The 17807-nt window shown below is 43.7% G+C and overlaps 1 protein-coding gene across 4 annotated transcripts in view; it reads right to left on the reverse strand.

Moving 5' to 3' along the window:
• Positions 1-9366: 9366 nt before the first annotated feature.
• plxna1b (plexin A1b) overlaps positions 9367-17807 on the reverse strand; it is a 182297-nt gene continuing 173856 nt past the window's right edge. For 2 of the 4 annotated variants that reach the window (XM_076754219.1, XM_076754209.1), the window contains exons 24-32: positions 17465-17611; positions 16853-17012; positions 16300-16403; positions 15934-16042; positions 13908-14098; positions 11732-11901; positions 11209-11421; positions 10972-11122; positions 9368-10280 (exon numbers count right to left, since the gene is read on the reverse strand). In XM_076754219.1, the coding sequence (XP_076610334.1) occupies positions 10185-10280; positions 10972-11122; positions 11209-11421; positions 11732-11901; positions 13908-14098; positions 15934-16042; positions 16300-16403; positions 16853-17012; positions 17465-17611 (1341 nt within the window). In that variant the 3' untranslated portion in view covers positions 9368-10184. Of the gene's footprint in view, positions 10281-10971; positions 11123-11208; positions 11422-11731; positions 11902-13907; positions 14099-15933; positions 16043-16299; positions 16404-16852; positions 17013-17464; positions 17612-17807 lie in introns of all 4 variants that reach the window. The other 2 variants (XM_076754236.1, XM_076754227.1) reach the window with 2 other exon arrangements.

The raw sequence follows: 17807 nt of genomic DNA on the forward strand, positions 1-17807 counted from the left end.
CAGGAGGCCACAGGGAATCATTACATCCACAGACCAGAGGGCACACACACACACACACACACACACATACACACACACACATACACACACACACACACACACACACACACACCACGCTGTGGTTTGTGAGTGAGACACAGCAATATGTTCACACATGTGGGGTTTGAGGTTTGTCCTGAAGACGACTTCGTCCTGTGTGGCGTATGTAGTTATGAAAGCTAAAGGTCAGCTGGAAATATCCTTTGCTTGTGGTAATACAGCATGAAGTGATGCTATGAGATACTTGTGGCAGTGGGAGTAACACAGCCTCCCTGAGCAGCACTCACCAACACATATTAATTAACCCTTTCTCTTATCGTCCTGCTGCAACATGGTGAAGAACTGAGCCAGCAGTTAAACTTCAATTTCCAGGTAGCTCTTAACTCTGTTATGCACACACCCACACACACACACACACACACACGCACCTCCACCATGGCCTCATCCCTGTGGTTAATTAATTGAGCTAATTAAGGGTCCTTGTGTCAGTTCTATTGCCAGGCAATGTCCATGCCTTATCTCAATCCCACAATGCACTTGATCACAAGCTGCTGTGTTTGAGACGTTCCCAAGAAGTGATTAATTAATTCATGAGCGCTGGGTCGTTAAGACACACCGCATCCCTCTGACATCAAAGTGACAGCGGTGAATTCACGAGAGGATGGAGGTTGTGTGGAGGCCGAGTGAACAGTAGCGTGTTCGGAGCTACTCTGTTGATCACACATGAAAGGCCGACAGACAAGCTGAATGTGAGGGTCAAAGGGCAAAGCTTGGGCTAAATCTTTGTAGGGTTTAGGAAGCGTCTGGCGTCCTCTGATACGTCTAATCAGCATTAATAATCACTTATCATAATTTGTATTATAAGTAAATGTTTTAAGCTGAATCTCATATGCGTGGTTCTAAATAAGAAAGAATGTAAACATATTTTTTTTTTCCATTTCATCTGGTCCATTTTGTTATCTTTAAAGAACATGCAATGCAATTTTATCGTTTCTGACTGCTACACATCGTAGCTAATTACCAGGCAGGGAAATAACGGAGAGAATTATTCTATTTATTGTCTAAAGAACGGCTCTTTCAAGAGCCATTCAAATAACTGGAGAAAAATAAGCAACTGAAAAATGTGTACATATCTATTTGACTTCTTTGTTGTGCCCCCTCAAAGCTTAATGCCACAATGGGCCCTAAAGAGATTCATTCTTCTCTCCGAGGAAAAGCAGCAGCTTTCAAGTTCAGTTCACTGAAGCTGCAAGACAGGGGGAAAAAAATGTAGCCAAAGACGCACATTTGAAGATCAAAGGGGGCTGTATTGTGTGTTTGTGGGTGTCTTTCTGTGTGTGTGTGTGTGTGTGTCTGTGTGTGAGGGAAAAAGACTGAGAAGGACCCACTGTAGACTGCAGCCATAAGCAACAATTCTAAAGTGTTTTATCAGTCTGGTGTGGACCATCAGCTGGATGAGCCGTGATTAAATTGACTGACAGTGTCTTGTGTGGGAAGTCTGGAGCTGACCTCCCTGACCTCCAGACTGCACACAAACCACTCATGTGTACACACACAGAGCTGGTAATGAAATGTACGTATGTGAAAGAATTTCTGCACACACACACACACACACACACACACACACACACACACACGTACACACACACACACACACACACACACACACACACAGACTAGCATAAAGAAACAGAGTTGATCTCTCCATCCATGAGTGGAGGTGTGAGGGGTGGATGGGCTAATCGGACAGACTCCTCTGGATCCTGGGGGATGTGACCCATCACCTGGCAGGGAAGACAGGCGAATTAGACAGACCACCTCTACCCATTCATAGCAGGGCGTCCCCTCAGGGAGCTGTGTGTGTGTGTGTGTGTGTGTGTGTGTGTGTGTGTGTGTGTATGTATGTGCACATCTGGGGAGGAGGGGAAGCTAAAAGGTGAACAAGGTGACACTTCGAAGTCAAGTTCAGTTCATACTCGATCTGAAGCAGTTTGGCTCAAGGGGAAAATGGGGGAAATTGTATCAAACATGAAAGCAGGTCAGCGGTCTCAGAAATCAGTGACGAGTGGCTGAGCTGTGTTCAGCAGATTAGGTCCAGAAGATACTATAGACAACCTCTTTAAAAGCTCTGCAACGCTCCATATAGATTGCCAACTCGTGTGTGTTAATCAGACATCAGGAAGCTTTAGGTCAGTGGAGCAGGGAATGGATTTTCTCAGGCCCTGACAGGGAGACGCCGTGCGTAATGGTTTCTACCTGTGGAGAAATTAACAAGCCAGTCAGAATAGAGGAGCTTTCACTCCACCTCAGATGCAGAGATATGGTGAGATGGTGAGTCCATAAAATACACTCACTGGTTTGGAGAAGTTGCCTTGATTTTCTTCAGGGCATTTCAAGTGTTTAATTGAACTCTGAAAACTTTTTTTTAAAAGAGTAATGCTGGTACTGAATTAGGCAATATGGAGCCTGTAGGAGCTTGGTGGCCATGTAGATGTGCTGCTCTTTTGTTGAAGGCAATAATATGCCCGTGTCTGCTTTTCAAAACAGATTTCTAATGAGTTCAAGGAATTATAAAACATGTCTGACAGTTAGTGCATGCAAATGAAGTGAAACACCATTCCAGTTTTCTCTTCATTACAACTAGTCCAGCGACCTCAAATACTCCACAAAACAATTAAATTGTTTAGCAATTTTTCTACAGGCAATCCTGAGGACAAGTACCCCAAGTGCCTGATTAGGCAAGAAATTAATTCATTATAATTACTTGCAGCTTGATAGAAAGAAAGAATTATGAATACATTGTTTTTTATTAAAGTGATTGTAATGTTTGGCGTCAAATCTGATGATGGTGAGAAAGGAAAACACTTTCGGACAGAGTTTTTCAAGTCATCTTAGACAATATTGCATTGCAAGAAATGTGGGACAAAATCCACAGAAGTCAGTCTGTACAAAAATTCATTGTTACGTCCAGATTTTAGCAGTCTGAGTGTGCCATATCAAATGATTGCTTTGTAAGCACAACTCATAGAGTCCATGTCCACGTGTCGGATATAACCTCTGTCATCAGGTATCCCTTTGGACTGTGTGCATGCAGCCCAAAATGTATGACCACATAGAATATACATGCAGACTGTACACGTCAACAGACATGTGATCCTTTCTGTGTATGCAGACACCACACAGCCCCCTCAGCCGGACAATGGATTTTGTCCCCCCTCCTTTAACGCTTAACGGACATTCCAGAGATCAGTAACTCTCTCTGTGTGCACACACTACAGATCCTCTTAACCTGTCCATGTATTAACTGATGTTTTGGCAACTTGGGGACCCCACAATAAGCTGTAAGCCCAACGTTAGCACATTTACACTTTTGCATTCATATGGAGTCATGCTTCACTCCACGAGGCAAAATTAAGTCCAATGTTCACGTTCCTTTTGGCTCTGTTTTGGTCTCCGCCAGCTCATGAGGGAAAACTCTTGTTCATTAGCTGCTAATTGCTCCACTATGTTCGCCAGCTGGTCACTAACTTGGTCTGTCTGTCATGTCTGTTGTGTTCAATGGGTTCAGACTCTAAAAAGCTCTGTAAAGTTTAGGGGAGCTGTCGAGTTTGAATTCCTTTCATATTACATGTAGTAACTCACTGATAATATCAAAATCCTGATTAGAGCAGCGTTAGCTTCATCTATTCTGTTACAAGTTGTCAGTGTCTTCATAGCAATGCTGTAGAGGCTAAGCTAACACAGACTACATCTTTACTAAATATTCACTATGCTGCAGACTTGCACTTGCCTTGGGGAGCTTTGTATGGTGACACTGTGCATGTCTATGGTGGGCTGAAGGTTGGCAGCACCTGTACTTAACACCCACTCCTCTCCGTCAGACTCAAACACACACAGCTTCGTCTGTGCACCAGAAGTTAAGAACGGTGACAGTAATCCATCTCGTAGCATCCCCCAACCAGTCACGGCTGTCACCTTCGCCTCGCCAGGAGAAACTGAACCGCTCACCGGATTTAGGGGCCCTATAGATACCACTGCCACTCATGGTGCCCCGGTTCCGCCATGCTCTTGATGCAACACACATTGACAGATAGCAAAAGACTCCTCTGCTAAAATAGAATTCCAATTTCACTGGGTTCAGTGTGTGATAAAACACAGAGCCCTCTTCAATTGTAACTAAACGAGATTAAAGAGGAGGGGGAGGGGGGCGCATATACAGATCATGGCTTTATTAACTATGGCAACAGAATTTTGCATGCAAGGAGAGGTGGAGGAGGGAGGCGGGGGGGGGGGGGCTTCGAGAAACGAGCATCTTATGCTTTGCAAGGAATTTATCATAATGTTCGCGCTGCAAGATCATTTGCCTCTTGACAGGATCATTACGAGATTCAGTGCTCCCACGACCATTACGCAATTTCAGCGTTCCTCCTTGGATGGAATTTTAATTGAATTAGCCCGGCTGGTTACACATGGTGCGAACGATAACATTTTCTGTCTATCTGGGCTCATTGAATATGCTGGGGGGGGGGGGGGGGGGGTGCTGACGCTTTAAGGCAGGCCATGAAAAAAGGACAAGGTGGTTTTGGTTCATTCCAGTACACTTTCTTCTGGGTCCCTCTCTCTCTCTCTCTCTCTGTTGCTCCATGCCTTCTTGTTCTGCAACAATACATGCCATGAAAATTACTGGCCTAGCCTATCTGAGCCAGCTGACACCGTACTGTATTATACACTCAGAGCCACTCTTCCATGTAAGCGCCCATGTAAGCTGAGGGCAGTGCAAGTGTGATGTATGGTTAGGGGGTAAATGTGTTAGTATTAACGCCTCCAGAGAACAAACCTCCAGCAGCCACTCAAGTACATTGCCATGAGAATGATTAATGATGCTGGTCATGTTATGAAAGGTGGGGAGACAGAGGAGGGAAGCTATCGTGCTGCTGGCTGACAAGACGGTTTCTCTTGACTGTGAACAATCTGGACCTTAATTCTTTGATATTAAATCACACAGCTCATTAAGAGGATAATGTGGGCTGGGTATCGATGGGATATGTTCAATACTTGTGCAGATACAGCAGCATATGTTTCTGTGCTAATACCAGTTATACTTTTTCAGTATCTCACATTGAGGGTTATGAAATGTTCAGGTAAATGTTGCCATGCAAGAGCCTGAATAAAATACAGCCTAAAAAATGGCAAAATGACTATTTAAAGCAGAAAGTGTGTGATTTAAGAATAATATAAGTCCAAATCTGAACAAGCATTCAATTCCAGCTTTCAGTACTTGACAACTTTTAATGACTAGAACAATGGGAACATTTCGCCCTGTGCCAAGAATATATTAAGGTTCCATATCTAGCCTTACCTAATCCTATTTTTAATAAAAATGTACTGAACATGTCAAAAAAAAAAAAAACCTTCCCTCTTAAATGCGTCACTGCACAGCCAGATCAGTCACAGCCCTGCAGGGTTAAGGTCTGGTCACACCAGCATTTCAAACAGTGAAACAACGCCCCAAAATTGAGTTCATTTTATTATGAAATGCTTCAATCCTTCGATCAGTGGACTCACTCGAGAAGGTGACGTAATGACACCACCATCAACTTAAGTGAGATTTGACCCGTGATTTCATGCTACAGAGCACCAGCAAACCGTCTTGACAGTGCTGACCTTTAAAGGAACGGAGAGCCAGAAAGTCCAAAATGAAGGAAGCGATAGTAGCTTATTGCACCATCTGCTTCAATTTAAACATCCTCTGTTGAGCAAAGGAGACATAGTTTGCAGGCAGTTATGAGACAGGAGTCAATGGTAAAAATATTATCATTATTCCCCTGAGGACGAATGAGCTAACAGTTAGCAAGCTTGCTAGCTTGCTCCCCCCCCCCCCCCAGTAACTCTTCATCGAACGGAATTATGTTCGATCTTAAAACAAAATGCCAGGAGAAGGAAACAGTGAAGTTCAGTCCAAAGGAAATGGTTGTTGTGTCTCACTAAGGCTAGTGTGTTCCCGGCTAGCAAATGTTTGCAGTTAGTTCATCCTTTAAGTAGTTTCCAATCTGCGCTGCAACTTTTCCCTGCATCAGCAAGCTTGTAGAAATGAGGATTTATTTCCACTGTGCTACTTTGTGTTGTTGGTCACATTTCAAATGCAATACTACACATTCAACTGATCAATTCTGAACGTAAAGCAGGTAAAGATGAAAAACCTGCAGTCTGGGGATGAGAGTCCCTTCAATGATGTGCAGGTGATAGTCTCTGAAAATGAGTGGGAAGGGCAGAGTGGAGAGGAAAACAAACAGTAGTCGTGGCCTATAGCAGAAGGTGTGAGCTGTGAAAAGCTACTTTGAGTCCACAGAGAAACAAACCTGCATGTCTTCTACTTTATCCACCACAGTCCTTAAATAAAAATCCCAAGTCACATTTTATTTAGCAAAAAATGTTTAATCTCTCCTTGATGTGTGTTTATTTACAAGTAGTAAATCTGCAAAATAGGAAATAACAGAATATTTACACAATGAATGTTAACCTGCAAACTTGTGACAGTTGCTTCAAGTCTGAAACTCTGTATCTGAGTTATTGTAGTATTAAAATTCCTTTGCCAGCTCTGTCCGAAATTCATTTGCTTTGTGTTTCCTTGGATTTTATGTAACTTCCATTTAAAAAGAAAGACAGAAAGAAAAAGAACCACTGAATTTTTCTGAATCGGAAGAAATCAGGAAACCAAAACTTGAAAACAGAATGGTGCCAGGACTTGCGTTTGATTGAACTATGTTTTTTTTTTTTGGAAAGGCAAAAGTGTGACAAAGCATGTCTAAAGAGCTGAGAATTAAACATGAGATACATGACTGTGCTGAATCTGCTCACACTGAAGGCAGTGCAGCAAACTCCACTTGTTCATTTGTTCCGATTTGACAGGAAATCAGCATTAAACCCAGCAACTCTGTCAAACTACATGTTGTTCCTGTGACGAGTTCTGAGTCAGCAGCTGATGCTCGCTTCCTCCTGATGACATCAAACACTCTGAGACAACTGACATGCTGTATTCCACCTCAACAACAATAAATACAAGTCAATTATCACACCAAACAGTGCAAGATGAGGGACAGAGAACGTCGGCTGGGAAGTTCCTCTAAAGATGCGTCCGGACTTGCAAAGCAGGTCAATCTAAAAGGCAAGTAGCCATGCAAACTACAGTATAAACAAGCCAACTCCCCCAGCAGTCATTTCATCAAGCAACTTACAACCGGAATACGACACAAATGGAGCATGAACCTGAGAATGAATCGAGAATGTTTTAAGTGTCTTTAAAAAGCCTGACAGATCACCGACTGGGCACTGTCCAGTCAGTTGGTTTCCGTCTGTGTGCTTTTGCAGGGAGCGGGGGGATTTGTCCCTACTGTACATTGTACTCACACTGATCATTCAAAGGGCTGCTGTTAACAGCACCGCTGAGCTCGGGCCTCAGCAGTCATCCATTTCCTTGTAATGGGATCTACAGTAAGAGCACCAAAATGTACGAATGCAGCAAAAACTCGGCTGCACACTGATGACAGCTAACCTGTTTGGACTATTTGTAAAGTGGTCTGAGGATATTTTGGTGGAGTACTCTCTTTAAGTTTGATGATTCTAACACAGATTATTGAAAGTGTGGAGCCAACATGGTGAGCCAAAACGAGAAATTCTGATCCTAACATGGGCAGAGTGGTAAGTCGAGACTGGACGATCAAGTCATCCTGTTCAACTACATGTGGGCTCGTGTGTGTGCAGCTGTAGAAAGCAATGTCACATCTCTGACATGTAAACAAATGGTGGGTTGACATGAATTTGGGAGGTTGTGCTCACTATTCTTGGACGTGAGAGAGGACTGTTTTTTTGTTCTTTTTTTTAAGGAACCTGGCGTTCGAATGGACAGCGACAGCATTTATGATCAGCATAAAATGACAGCCCTAATGTTTGATAGAAAAACAAGGTACAAGAGTTAAAGCAGCAAGTCACATTTCCATCACAAAGACACAGATGCTCATCTGATGCAACAATTTCATTTTGATCCTTGATATCAGGAAAATAAACCTCGAGTTCGGTCAAGTACTTCAACTTCAGGCAAACCGAAGAGAATTTTGTCTTCTGTGTACCGTAAAATGTACAATTTACATGTTCAAAGAAAACAAAACAAAAAGCAAACAGCTTTTTTTCCATCATGAAAAAGTATACAATTTACAAATGAAAACATCAACAAAAACATTATACAGACCACAGTTTGGTTTTTCGGCAAGCAAAAAAAAAAAAATAAAATAAAATAAAAAAAATCGGAAAACTATTTCTCACCACAAAGTCAAAAACCCTGACTTCAAGACTTCAAAAAAAAAAAAAAAGGGAAACAAAGAAATCCTCTTAAGAGAGCAGTAATAATAAAAAAAAGCTTAAGCCACACATGGCAATAGGCTAGTTTTGAAACAAGAGCTGCAGGCAAAGGGAGGATTACTCAGCCTTGTGTAGCTAATGAACAGAGGTGTCTCACCTCTGTATCTCTCTATAACCCCCCTCGTGGATAAAAGCTAAAGCCCCCGTCTCAAATAGATAGGTTAGAGGTGGAGAGAAACACTCAGTATATCTTTTTCTTGCCCCTCTATTTGGGTATTAACATTGAGAAAATGAAAAAAAAAAAAAGTGGCTTCCGGCTGAAAACAGCTTTTCCCACTTTGTTTCACCGCGGAGAGGCTCAGCTAAGCTCTACCTGACCTCACTGTCGCTCCTGTAAAGACGTAAACAGTGTCTGAGAGCACCAAGACTTTGGCTTTGCTCTAACAGGAAAGTGAATGACCCTTCGAGGGATGATTACACAAACTCAGGACGCACGGGTTCCTAACGCTTTGATACGGTGGCTGCGTGGCGTCGGGGCAAACAGAATATTTCAGGTAGTGCAATGTAGCTACTTCATTGTTCAGTCACTAAACCACGATCCACCGAACTGTCACTCCTCGACCCTCGAAGAACAGAACCGGCCGCGGACACAGACGTGGCCATGATAAAGCAACAATCCTGTGAGTATATATTTGGTTTTCTGGAACCAAAAGATTGCACTGATTGAATAAGAAACAACAGCAACTTCATGTTTTCACCATGAATTGTCCTCGAGGAGATTTCCTGCTTTTTTCAACAAGGATCGTACGATGGGTCAATGCTCAAACAATTCTTTTCAGTCACTAGGCATGTTCATATTTAAAATCATACGGTAGCACATTCCATCTAACAAAATGTCTTTGCACTAAACAACATTCAAAGAAAACATGGCACAGTACGACTTTTTTGTTTCTTTTTCTTTGTTTTTTTTTTTGTCTACGTAGTTTTTTTTCTTTTGTACTTGAAATATCAAATCATGTTTTGTATTGTCGTATTTTTATTGTGTTTGTTGGTTTAAAAGGAAAAACAACAAAAATGTTTTCTCCCTAATCTTTCTTTAAAAACGTAGCTGTATTTATATATAATATCTATATCGTCTTCCTTTGTAACGTTTCTGTAAATTGTGCAAATTCAGCAGTAATACAAGTGGCGAGAGATCAGAGAGTGGGCAGTTGATTACATTTATACAAAAAAAACAAAAAAAAAAAACAAAAAACAACATCCTTTAAAACTGTGACACCCATTGGAGTCACATGACCTACAGAGCCTCTCTCCATTGGCTCATCACAGATTGGTCCATCCTGCTAATGACGCCATATATGGAGTTCCTTTCCAGGCTTCCGTTGCTTCTTTCCTGACCAGCGCTGCAGCACGACAAAACTCCTGAAATCAAAATCAAGCAAACAACAAAACACCAACATCCACAAGAATCAAATGCTGTCAGTTGACATGTTTCTCCATGTATGCATGTGTGGAAACATCCGGTGTCCCAGTCCCTCACACAGACACCAGCCCACACACTGGACGGGGCTGCAGACAAACACACACACAAACACATGTAAGCGTACACAGGCCCGCCCATCTCTGCCGAACCCCCCCCGTTTTGCAGTATACTGCTTCAGTCCTTTTGCAGTTCGTCTGTCGTGTTGTTGGGGGTTGGAGTTTCGTTTGTTGGGTGAGAGGAGCGAGGGGGAGAGACAGATGGAGAGGAGGAGTGGAGACAAGGAGGAGATGGAGGTGCTGGATGGTCCTCAGCTGCTCAGGGCCATTGTGTCGATGACCTGCTCCAGCTTGCTCCTCAGTCTCTGTCTCCTCGCCTGCTCGTCCCGCTCCAACGCCGACAAGATCTGGAGAAGGAAAGGCGAAGGGGTTGGTTGATGTTACGATGTGCTGGATTTTGCTTTGAAAACATGGAGCCATTCTCCCCAAACAAGGCTGTCAGAGGACACCAACATCCCATCTGGCAGGTTCATAATTGAGACACAGTGGAAATTCTAATATAAAGCCAGTATTTATATAATGGGTGAATCTCCAATGGCAAGCACAAACAAATGAAGGCCAGGTTAAAAAAAAAAAAAAAAAAGCATTGAAGGGGAGGGAATTATGTATAGCTTAACAGTTTCTGACAATTCAACAACACCAGAGTCAGGTCACTCTGCTGCTCTGAGTTTCTGTTTTTCATCCATCTATTAATTCCAGTTGATCCACATTTGTGGTTTCCCAACCAATCTTAAACTGCTGCCAATGAAACTGAACACTTCCTGTTGGTATTTCACTCTAAAATCCTACCAGTGACGGCCAGGCTGGAAGACTTTAATGTGAAAAATGTGTTGGAGGTGAATGAAAACAGTGCTTCTGCTCCAGTGCAGCACAGTGGTGAGTACGACATGGCTCTGTTCTTGTAAGGATGGAATCAGTGTTGTGGAGATACACAGTACTGAATATATCAAGATAAAAATAACACCTGTCCAAAATGTGTAGCTCAAAGTTAAACAGCCGGCTGTTGTTAAATGAAAATATCTAGAGAGTCCTTCTCACCTCATCCTTGTACTTGACAATGTAGGAGTAGATCTCGTGTAGGGCAGACATGCTGTTGAACTGGTTCGCGTGCAGGCGCGACTGCTCCGCCAGGTAGGCACTCATGTCCTGGTCACTGATGGCCGGCATCCTGGAGATGTCAGAGTAGTACCTGGAGGACAGAAAGACTGTTAAGATCTTGACAAAAGCTGACTGGAAGCAGCTTTAAGACAAAGCCAGCTGAACATGTCGTCGTACCTCTCTACCCAGTTCTTATAGTTGGGGATGTCTTTAGCGTAGAGCAGCTTGTTCGAAGGTGAGTCCTTCCCGAGTTTATGCTCCGATGTTGAACAGGAGTCCATGAAGGTTTGGGCCACCACAGACAAGCAGGCGTCTGTAATGCTGTTCTTATGGATGTCAAAGACAAACTGGGGGTTCTTGATCACGTTCACCCAGAACCGGAGAGGAAGACTGGGAGGATTGAGAGGGTAGAAGGATGAGGAGGAAGAAGGCAGAGAAGAGTTGCACAGTTGGACGGACTTGACAGGCTATTAGGGTGCAAAGAGCACTACAGTCTGAGTGATAAAATACCTGAGGCAAGAGAAACAGGAACACTCTACATTGTGCCGCAGTACCACTGTAAAGTGCTGCATATTTGCTTGCTTACAGTCTAAATCTTCCTCAAACTACAGCCAGTTTTTTTCACAACACTAATGAGACCCAAACCAGCGCCCAAGCACTCCCAGTGATGCCCTTTCACAGCGTGCGCACACAAACTCACCAGTTGCTCTTCCAAGTGTGCCGCACATCAGAGTCTGATATGGAGTGTTTGTCCGCCTGCTCGTCCAAGAAGTCAAACATGTACTTGATGGCGAGAGGCAGGGCGCTTCCTCGGTGCGCTGTGCTGAAGATGGTCTCAAACAGGTCATCCACAAACTTCTGGAGCGTACCCTGGGCAGGAGAACCAACACTGGCTTATTCTGTGTACTTTGGCGTAAGTATGAGAGAAATGTAATTGAATTTAATGAATGAATTTAATGTGGAGTGTGAGCCTATCATCGCGGTACACAGGGTTTTAGAAAGAACATGAAGGTGCAGGATAAGTCTTCAGTTCATTTATTTAACTGATGGTAATGTAAAGGTACAGAACGCAGTTGAGTTATAATGCCACTAAACAGCCTCTGCTGGCATATTCCTCTGTGCTGGTGATGGTCGGCTGGAGGCGATGGCTGTCAGGAGCAGGTGTTTGAGAATGACGCTGCTTTGCTTTTAGTACTCCAACTTTCTGAGAGTTTGTGATGGTGCTGAGTGCTCAGTGTTCTTTACAGTATTTAGGATGAATCCCAAGGAGAGTTCAGCCTAAGGCTGTTCAGCAATGTTTTTTACCACATCACACAGCTCTGGAGAATCTGAATCCTCACAAATTCCTCTGAAGTTGAAACGATTTGATATTTCCCACAAGCATTCAGCACCGTCGTTTCCATCTTCAAGCATCGAGGCCACCTTTTACAAAACCTTATTTAAACCAGCCAGAAGTTGAATGTGCAGTTTTGTATTCATTCACACATCCACAAATCAGCTTCCTAAAACACACAAAGCTGTGGGGGCTGTAATAAATAAGAGCAAACTGCAGCGCTCCAAGTTCCCCCATCGTCTTCCTCTGACTTGCATTTCCCAGTTGAGGTAACACTGATGCCGCTAACCTTGCACTTTTCTACCTGGAGCTGGAACAGTGGAAATCTGGAGCTAATGAGTAAAACATCGGGGGAGAGGAAGTACCAGACTGAGCTGAATCACCAAGATAGTTACAACTTGCAAATGAGAGCAAAAAAGCCTGACACTGTTAGTACTGTACAGTGTACAGGCAGCGGCTGAGTGTTTGTGCTCATAAGCTTTTTGTCAATGCGTGCAAATTTGGGATAAAACAGCTGGGCTCCATGTGTATACGTTTATGTTAGACATTCAATATTTTGTGGAACCAAAATACGTGAATTAGGCTTTTCCCAGATGTAATGAACGGGGAGGATGACGAGTTGTTGTTAGTAGTCTTGTATTGCATGCGGGACTCAGAAGAAAGAACTGGTCGTGCTCAAGAGATAATGTGAAAGCAAAAGGGTGTATTTAATACTTAAATTTACAGATAGAAGTTTTGTATACTGTTGTGTGCAGTTTTCTGTGGGTTAACAACTAAGACCTATCAATCCTAATATGATACTTCATTCTATTTTAATCTCATTCTTATTCATTTAATTGAAATATTAATACGGCCAAATGAGATATGCAAACCCCTCCAGTTGTAAAACATTCGCAAACCTCTCTCAGGCGCTCTTGAAACAGCTCTGGTAAAGATGCCAACGCCGTACCAGCTCAGACAGTCCCAGAATACAAAACAGTCCCAGGGTTGCAACTGCTGTTTCACAAAACATTTTCGCAGTGATGGGAACTCAATCACACTCTGCTCAGTGGTGGCTAACAACTTACTCAGGGATGAAATACACAACGGCTGATCGTTATTTCTCCAGGACATCAACGCAAACTGCAAATAACCTTTCAGATCATCATCTGAAGACACACGCTGCATAAAAACCTGAGCGCAGGTTCCACAGAGCTGTCTGGAGGACATGGAGGAATTGGGTGAGTAATGACGGTAGGGTAAAAGCCTGGGCCTAAAAGCCCCGAGGCCACCAACAAAGGGCCCAGTAACACCGACCAAACAACTCAATAGTCAAAGGTCAACCTCCTAATTAAGACACACACACACGCAGTCCTGCGCATATGTGTGTCTTTGTGCAAAAGGTTATGAAAAATGTTAATGAGCTTTGAGACCACCACCACACAAAGGTCAGGGGTAAGGGTTGCTGGTGGAAGTGGGCTACATGACAGGATAGGGGTGGGGTTTTTAGGCTAAAGGTGTGTGTGTGTGTGTTTGTGTCTGTGTATGTGTAGCTTCTAGATACCTTGGTGGCCAGCAGTCTGGTCAGGTAGATCTCAGAGACCATCTTGCTCCCTCTGTCCCCTTCCCTCTGGTCTGAGTGGTCGTGGTTCTTGACCAGGTGCCACAGTTTGGTGCCGCTCTCGAGGTCGGGGGTGATCATGGGTGTTCGGGAGCGCAGGCTGTCTGGACTGCTGGCCGTCCTCAGCATGCTCTCTAGAAAGGGGGTGGCGGAGGAGACGTGGAGGAGAGTTGAGTGAGTGGGCCAAAAATAACAGTAAGAAAAAGCAGACACACATGAGGAGGCGAAAATGTGTTTTGTGATATTAGTTTTGTAATATTAGCATCCGGGGACGAGGAGGTAAAAAGGATAAGAGGAAGTTCAGAGGTCAAGGTTGTGTGCAGAACTGCTGCTCTGAAGCTCTTTTTGTAATACCGGGATGTATGTGAGTGTGTTGTTTTTTCAGTGTGTCGAAGAGTGAAAGAGATTTGGCTTTGACACAAGGCAAATTTTAGAGGAGAGAGAGTCTTAAAATAAAGCACAATCTCATCTATCCTGCAGAAATCTGGGGCCTCTGGCTGAGAAGGCAAAGGGATTATTAGATAAACATGATTTCATTACATATATGAAGCAGCCCAGAACTTGGTGCCAGCCTGTAGTGTATGAAGGTGTAATTCATTTTGTCTTAATCACTTTCTCAAGGTGAACTACCTGTAAATGAAGCGACCCTGGTTTTAAAAAAACAAACACATGAATAAGAAATCTGAGGCAGCTCCAGAGAGCGAAACCTGTGTGAAGCTAAAACACATTTCTGAAAGGTGACAACTTCCTCTGCTTGCATGTCACTCCTTCATTCCAGAATAAATTTGTCTGTCACTCTCTCTCCTGCTCCCTCCCTCCCTCCTTTGTCGGACAGTGATCCCCTATTTTGTGACACGGAGCATTACGCTCTCGGTCTGAATGCTTGTCAGTTCCGTGACAAAGCGGGAAAGGATTGAGAGGTTCAAAATGTCAGAGCAGGGAATGTGGACCAGGGAAGTGCAGGGTGAGTGCGACGGAGGTGTTAGGGGGTATTTATGTGTGTGTCACGGAGGCAGAGCTCAGGAACAGAGTTACTGTACACCAGAGAGGGATTTAGAAAATAGAAAAGAAAGATGAGAAAAGTGAGATACAGAGGTCCACTTCACACCTAGCATGTGGTGGAAGGTGTCTGGATTTGCATTTATTTGGCATAAAAATGCAGTTCCATCAGACATATTCAAGAAATTCAATCAGCTGTCTGTGACACAAGCACACCTCGGATCAGCATTGCCTGCCTTAATCTGCTGCTATAAAGTGTGCTACACAGTGCAGGTGGAAAAGGTATGTTATTTTCTTGACATCTATTTGTGTGATGTCTTAGATCAATTTATATGTATTGTATTTTTGCATTAAGATATATTGTTACCAAACAGACATGAGAGGTATAAAGGGGATCAGAGAAGTGAGCAGCAATAAAGAGCTCATCAGTGAAGGAGCTGGACAGCCAGGAAGCAACGAGGCGCTGACACAAAACCAGCCACCGGACGCGATGTCGAGCTGTGCTGCTGACAGCTGTCGTGCACATCGTCCTCTGTGGGAAGTACAGCGCGATAGGGATTGACAAGAAACTGCTTTTTTTTTTTTTTTTTGTCAAAAATGTTACTGAACTCAAAATCTGTCTAAGCAAAATGCCAAAATATTAGTTGCAGTGGATAAATCGTTTTAAAAGTTCTAGACCTGAATCCCAGTTCACCTAAACTGGTTGAAAGAGGAGTTGCCAGAACCTAAATGGGGACCTAGTTCAACACCAACAGATTTAAAGTGATCAATGGTTGATCCTGTTAGCAGGATCATCATTTTCAAACATAAAAACATGTCAGAATTCATCCAAATCCAATCCATTTTGCTTTTACTGCTGTCTCTGTTAGAAATGCATTTGCAAGTAATATGAAATGAGTGCACACGTATATAAATACACATGTACACACAGACGTACACAACTACACACAGACAGAACACACACACACACCTTCTCTCGTACCGTATCTGCTGAGGGACTTGGTGAACGTGGAGGAGTTGGAGATGTTGTAGGCTGAGTTCTGTTTAGGCACCAGGGCAATCACTGAGCCATCTGTCACCTGAAACAGGATTTACAACACTCACAAAGCGTCCAGCCGCAGGATTAAAGTCCAACCACACAAACAGAGCTCACTCTGCACAGCGCGTCTTTACCAGACCTGCTTCTCATTTTCACATGATGTGTATCTGCATATGAAATATACCCAAAACAACGGCAGCCACAGCACTAACGACCGCACTGAAAGCAACAACAACGTGCAACCAAATCATCAGCAGAGCATCATGGGAGTTATGTTGTGCTTGAGCAGCGGGGTACCTGGTAATGAGCCAGCGTGTTCAGTCTCTTCCAGTCATTGTCTATCTTGGTGGTGACGTCCTCGTCCTGAAGGATGATGCGAGCCATCCTACCCTGTCTCCATTCTACACACACGCGTGCGCACACACACACACACACACACACACAAAGGAGAGAGAGGTAAGGTTGTGTATGTTGTGTATGTTTCATATGAGGAAATAAAGAGAATAATGAGACATAGATTGCATAGATACAGTCACCAAAAACTCCCACCTGCAAAGAAACTTAAGTTGCTGTGACTTACTAAGGATGCAGACAGCATTGCAAGTTCATTGACTGAATAAATTAAAGGGGGTACAGTGCATAATTTCAGTGACTTTTGGCCCCTGACTTGAATTTATTTTTGTACAGGATTATTTCTCCTGTCTAGAAGGCCCCCTCCTGCTTCAGAGAGCCCTTGAAACGAGTCCCTCTTTACCCCCTGTAGCAGTGCACCTGTGCTTGGAGTGTACAATTGGCATGTGCATGTGTGCATGTGTGTGCGCGTGCATGTGTGTGGCAGCTCTCTCCTTACCCAGGTCCATATCGGAGGCCTTTGGTCTCTGGGAGTAGGGCGTGCCCTTGTACACAGCATCCAGCAGCTTCTCCTTCACCTGCGTCACCGTGTCACAGTTCAGGCTTTTCACCGTCACCTCGGGAGCGTTCTCATTCTCCGGGTTCACACAGTGCAGCGTCTACAGAGGCAGAGGTCAAAGGGCACAGGTCACATTTTGACTGAGATGTCAGCACACACTGGGAGCATTATCTATTGATGTGGGGAAGCATGACCCTGCAATGATTTCTGACCTGCAAACCAACACTTCTTAAGGCAATTTAGAATCAATATTCAAGTGCGGAACAATGCATTTGTAGCTCCTTGTTACTATTAGAAATGGTTTCATCACAATTTTAGAACAGAGGTCATATTTATTTGCACCTATTTGATGATGATGTCATAAAATATGAGTTGTAGAATCCAATATTGCCAGCAACTGCAAAATGGTCCCTGATTTAGCAAGCAAGGCTTTTCAAGAATACTGTGCGCATATTAAATCCACGTCAATGTACTGTATCAGCTGTGTGTGTGTATCTGTTTACATGTGCAGTCCGACTGCCTTTGTCCACTAGTATGTGTATGTGCACTGACCAAAGTCTTGTAGTCAATCTGCTGCCTGATGAGTTTGTCCTCGCTGAGGGAGTAGCGGGCCTCTCCAGTGATGGAGTCTATTGGTCCCTTTTCCATTTGCTGCTTCATGGCACAGTACAGCATGAAGAGAGGCTCCCCAGCACACTCCTGGAAACAGGGAGAGGAAGCCGCAGGAAGAGGGAGACGGGTAGAGGCGAAAGGCCAGAGGAGGACGGATGAAAGGGAAGAAAGGAGGGAAACAGATTGTTAAAGTACGAATGCAACCATGCAAAAAGTTTACCTACAAAAAAAGGACACAACAGCAAAAACTGCATAGCTTTGCTGAGCAGCTCTCCAATTATAT

The sequence above is a fragment of the Chaetodon auriga genome, chromosome 2, assembly GCF_051107435.1.
Source record: "Chaetodon auriga isolate fChaAug3 chromosome 2, fChaAug3.hap1, whole genome shotgun sequence".
NCBI classification, from domain to species: domain Eukaryota; kingdom Metazoa; phylum Chordata; class Actinopteri; order Chaetodontiformes; family Chaetodontidae; genus Chaetodon; species Chaetodon auriga.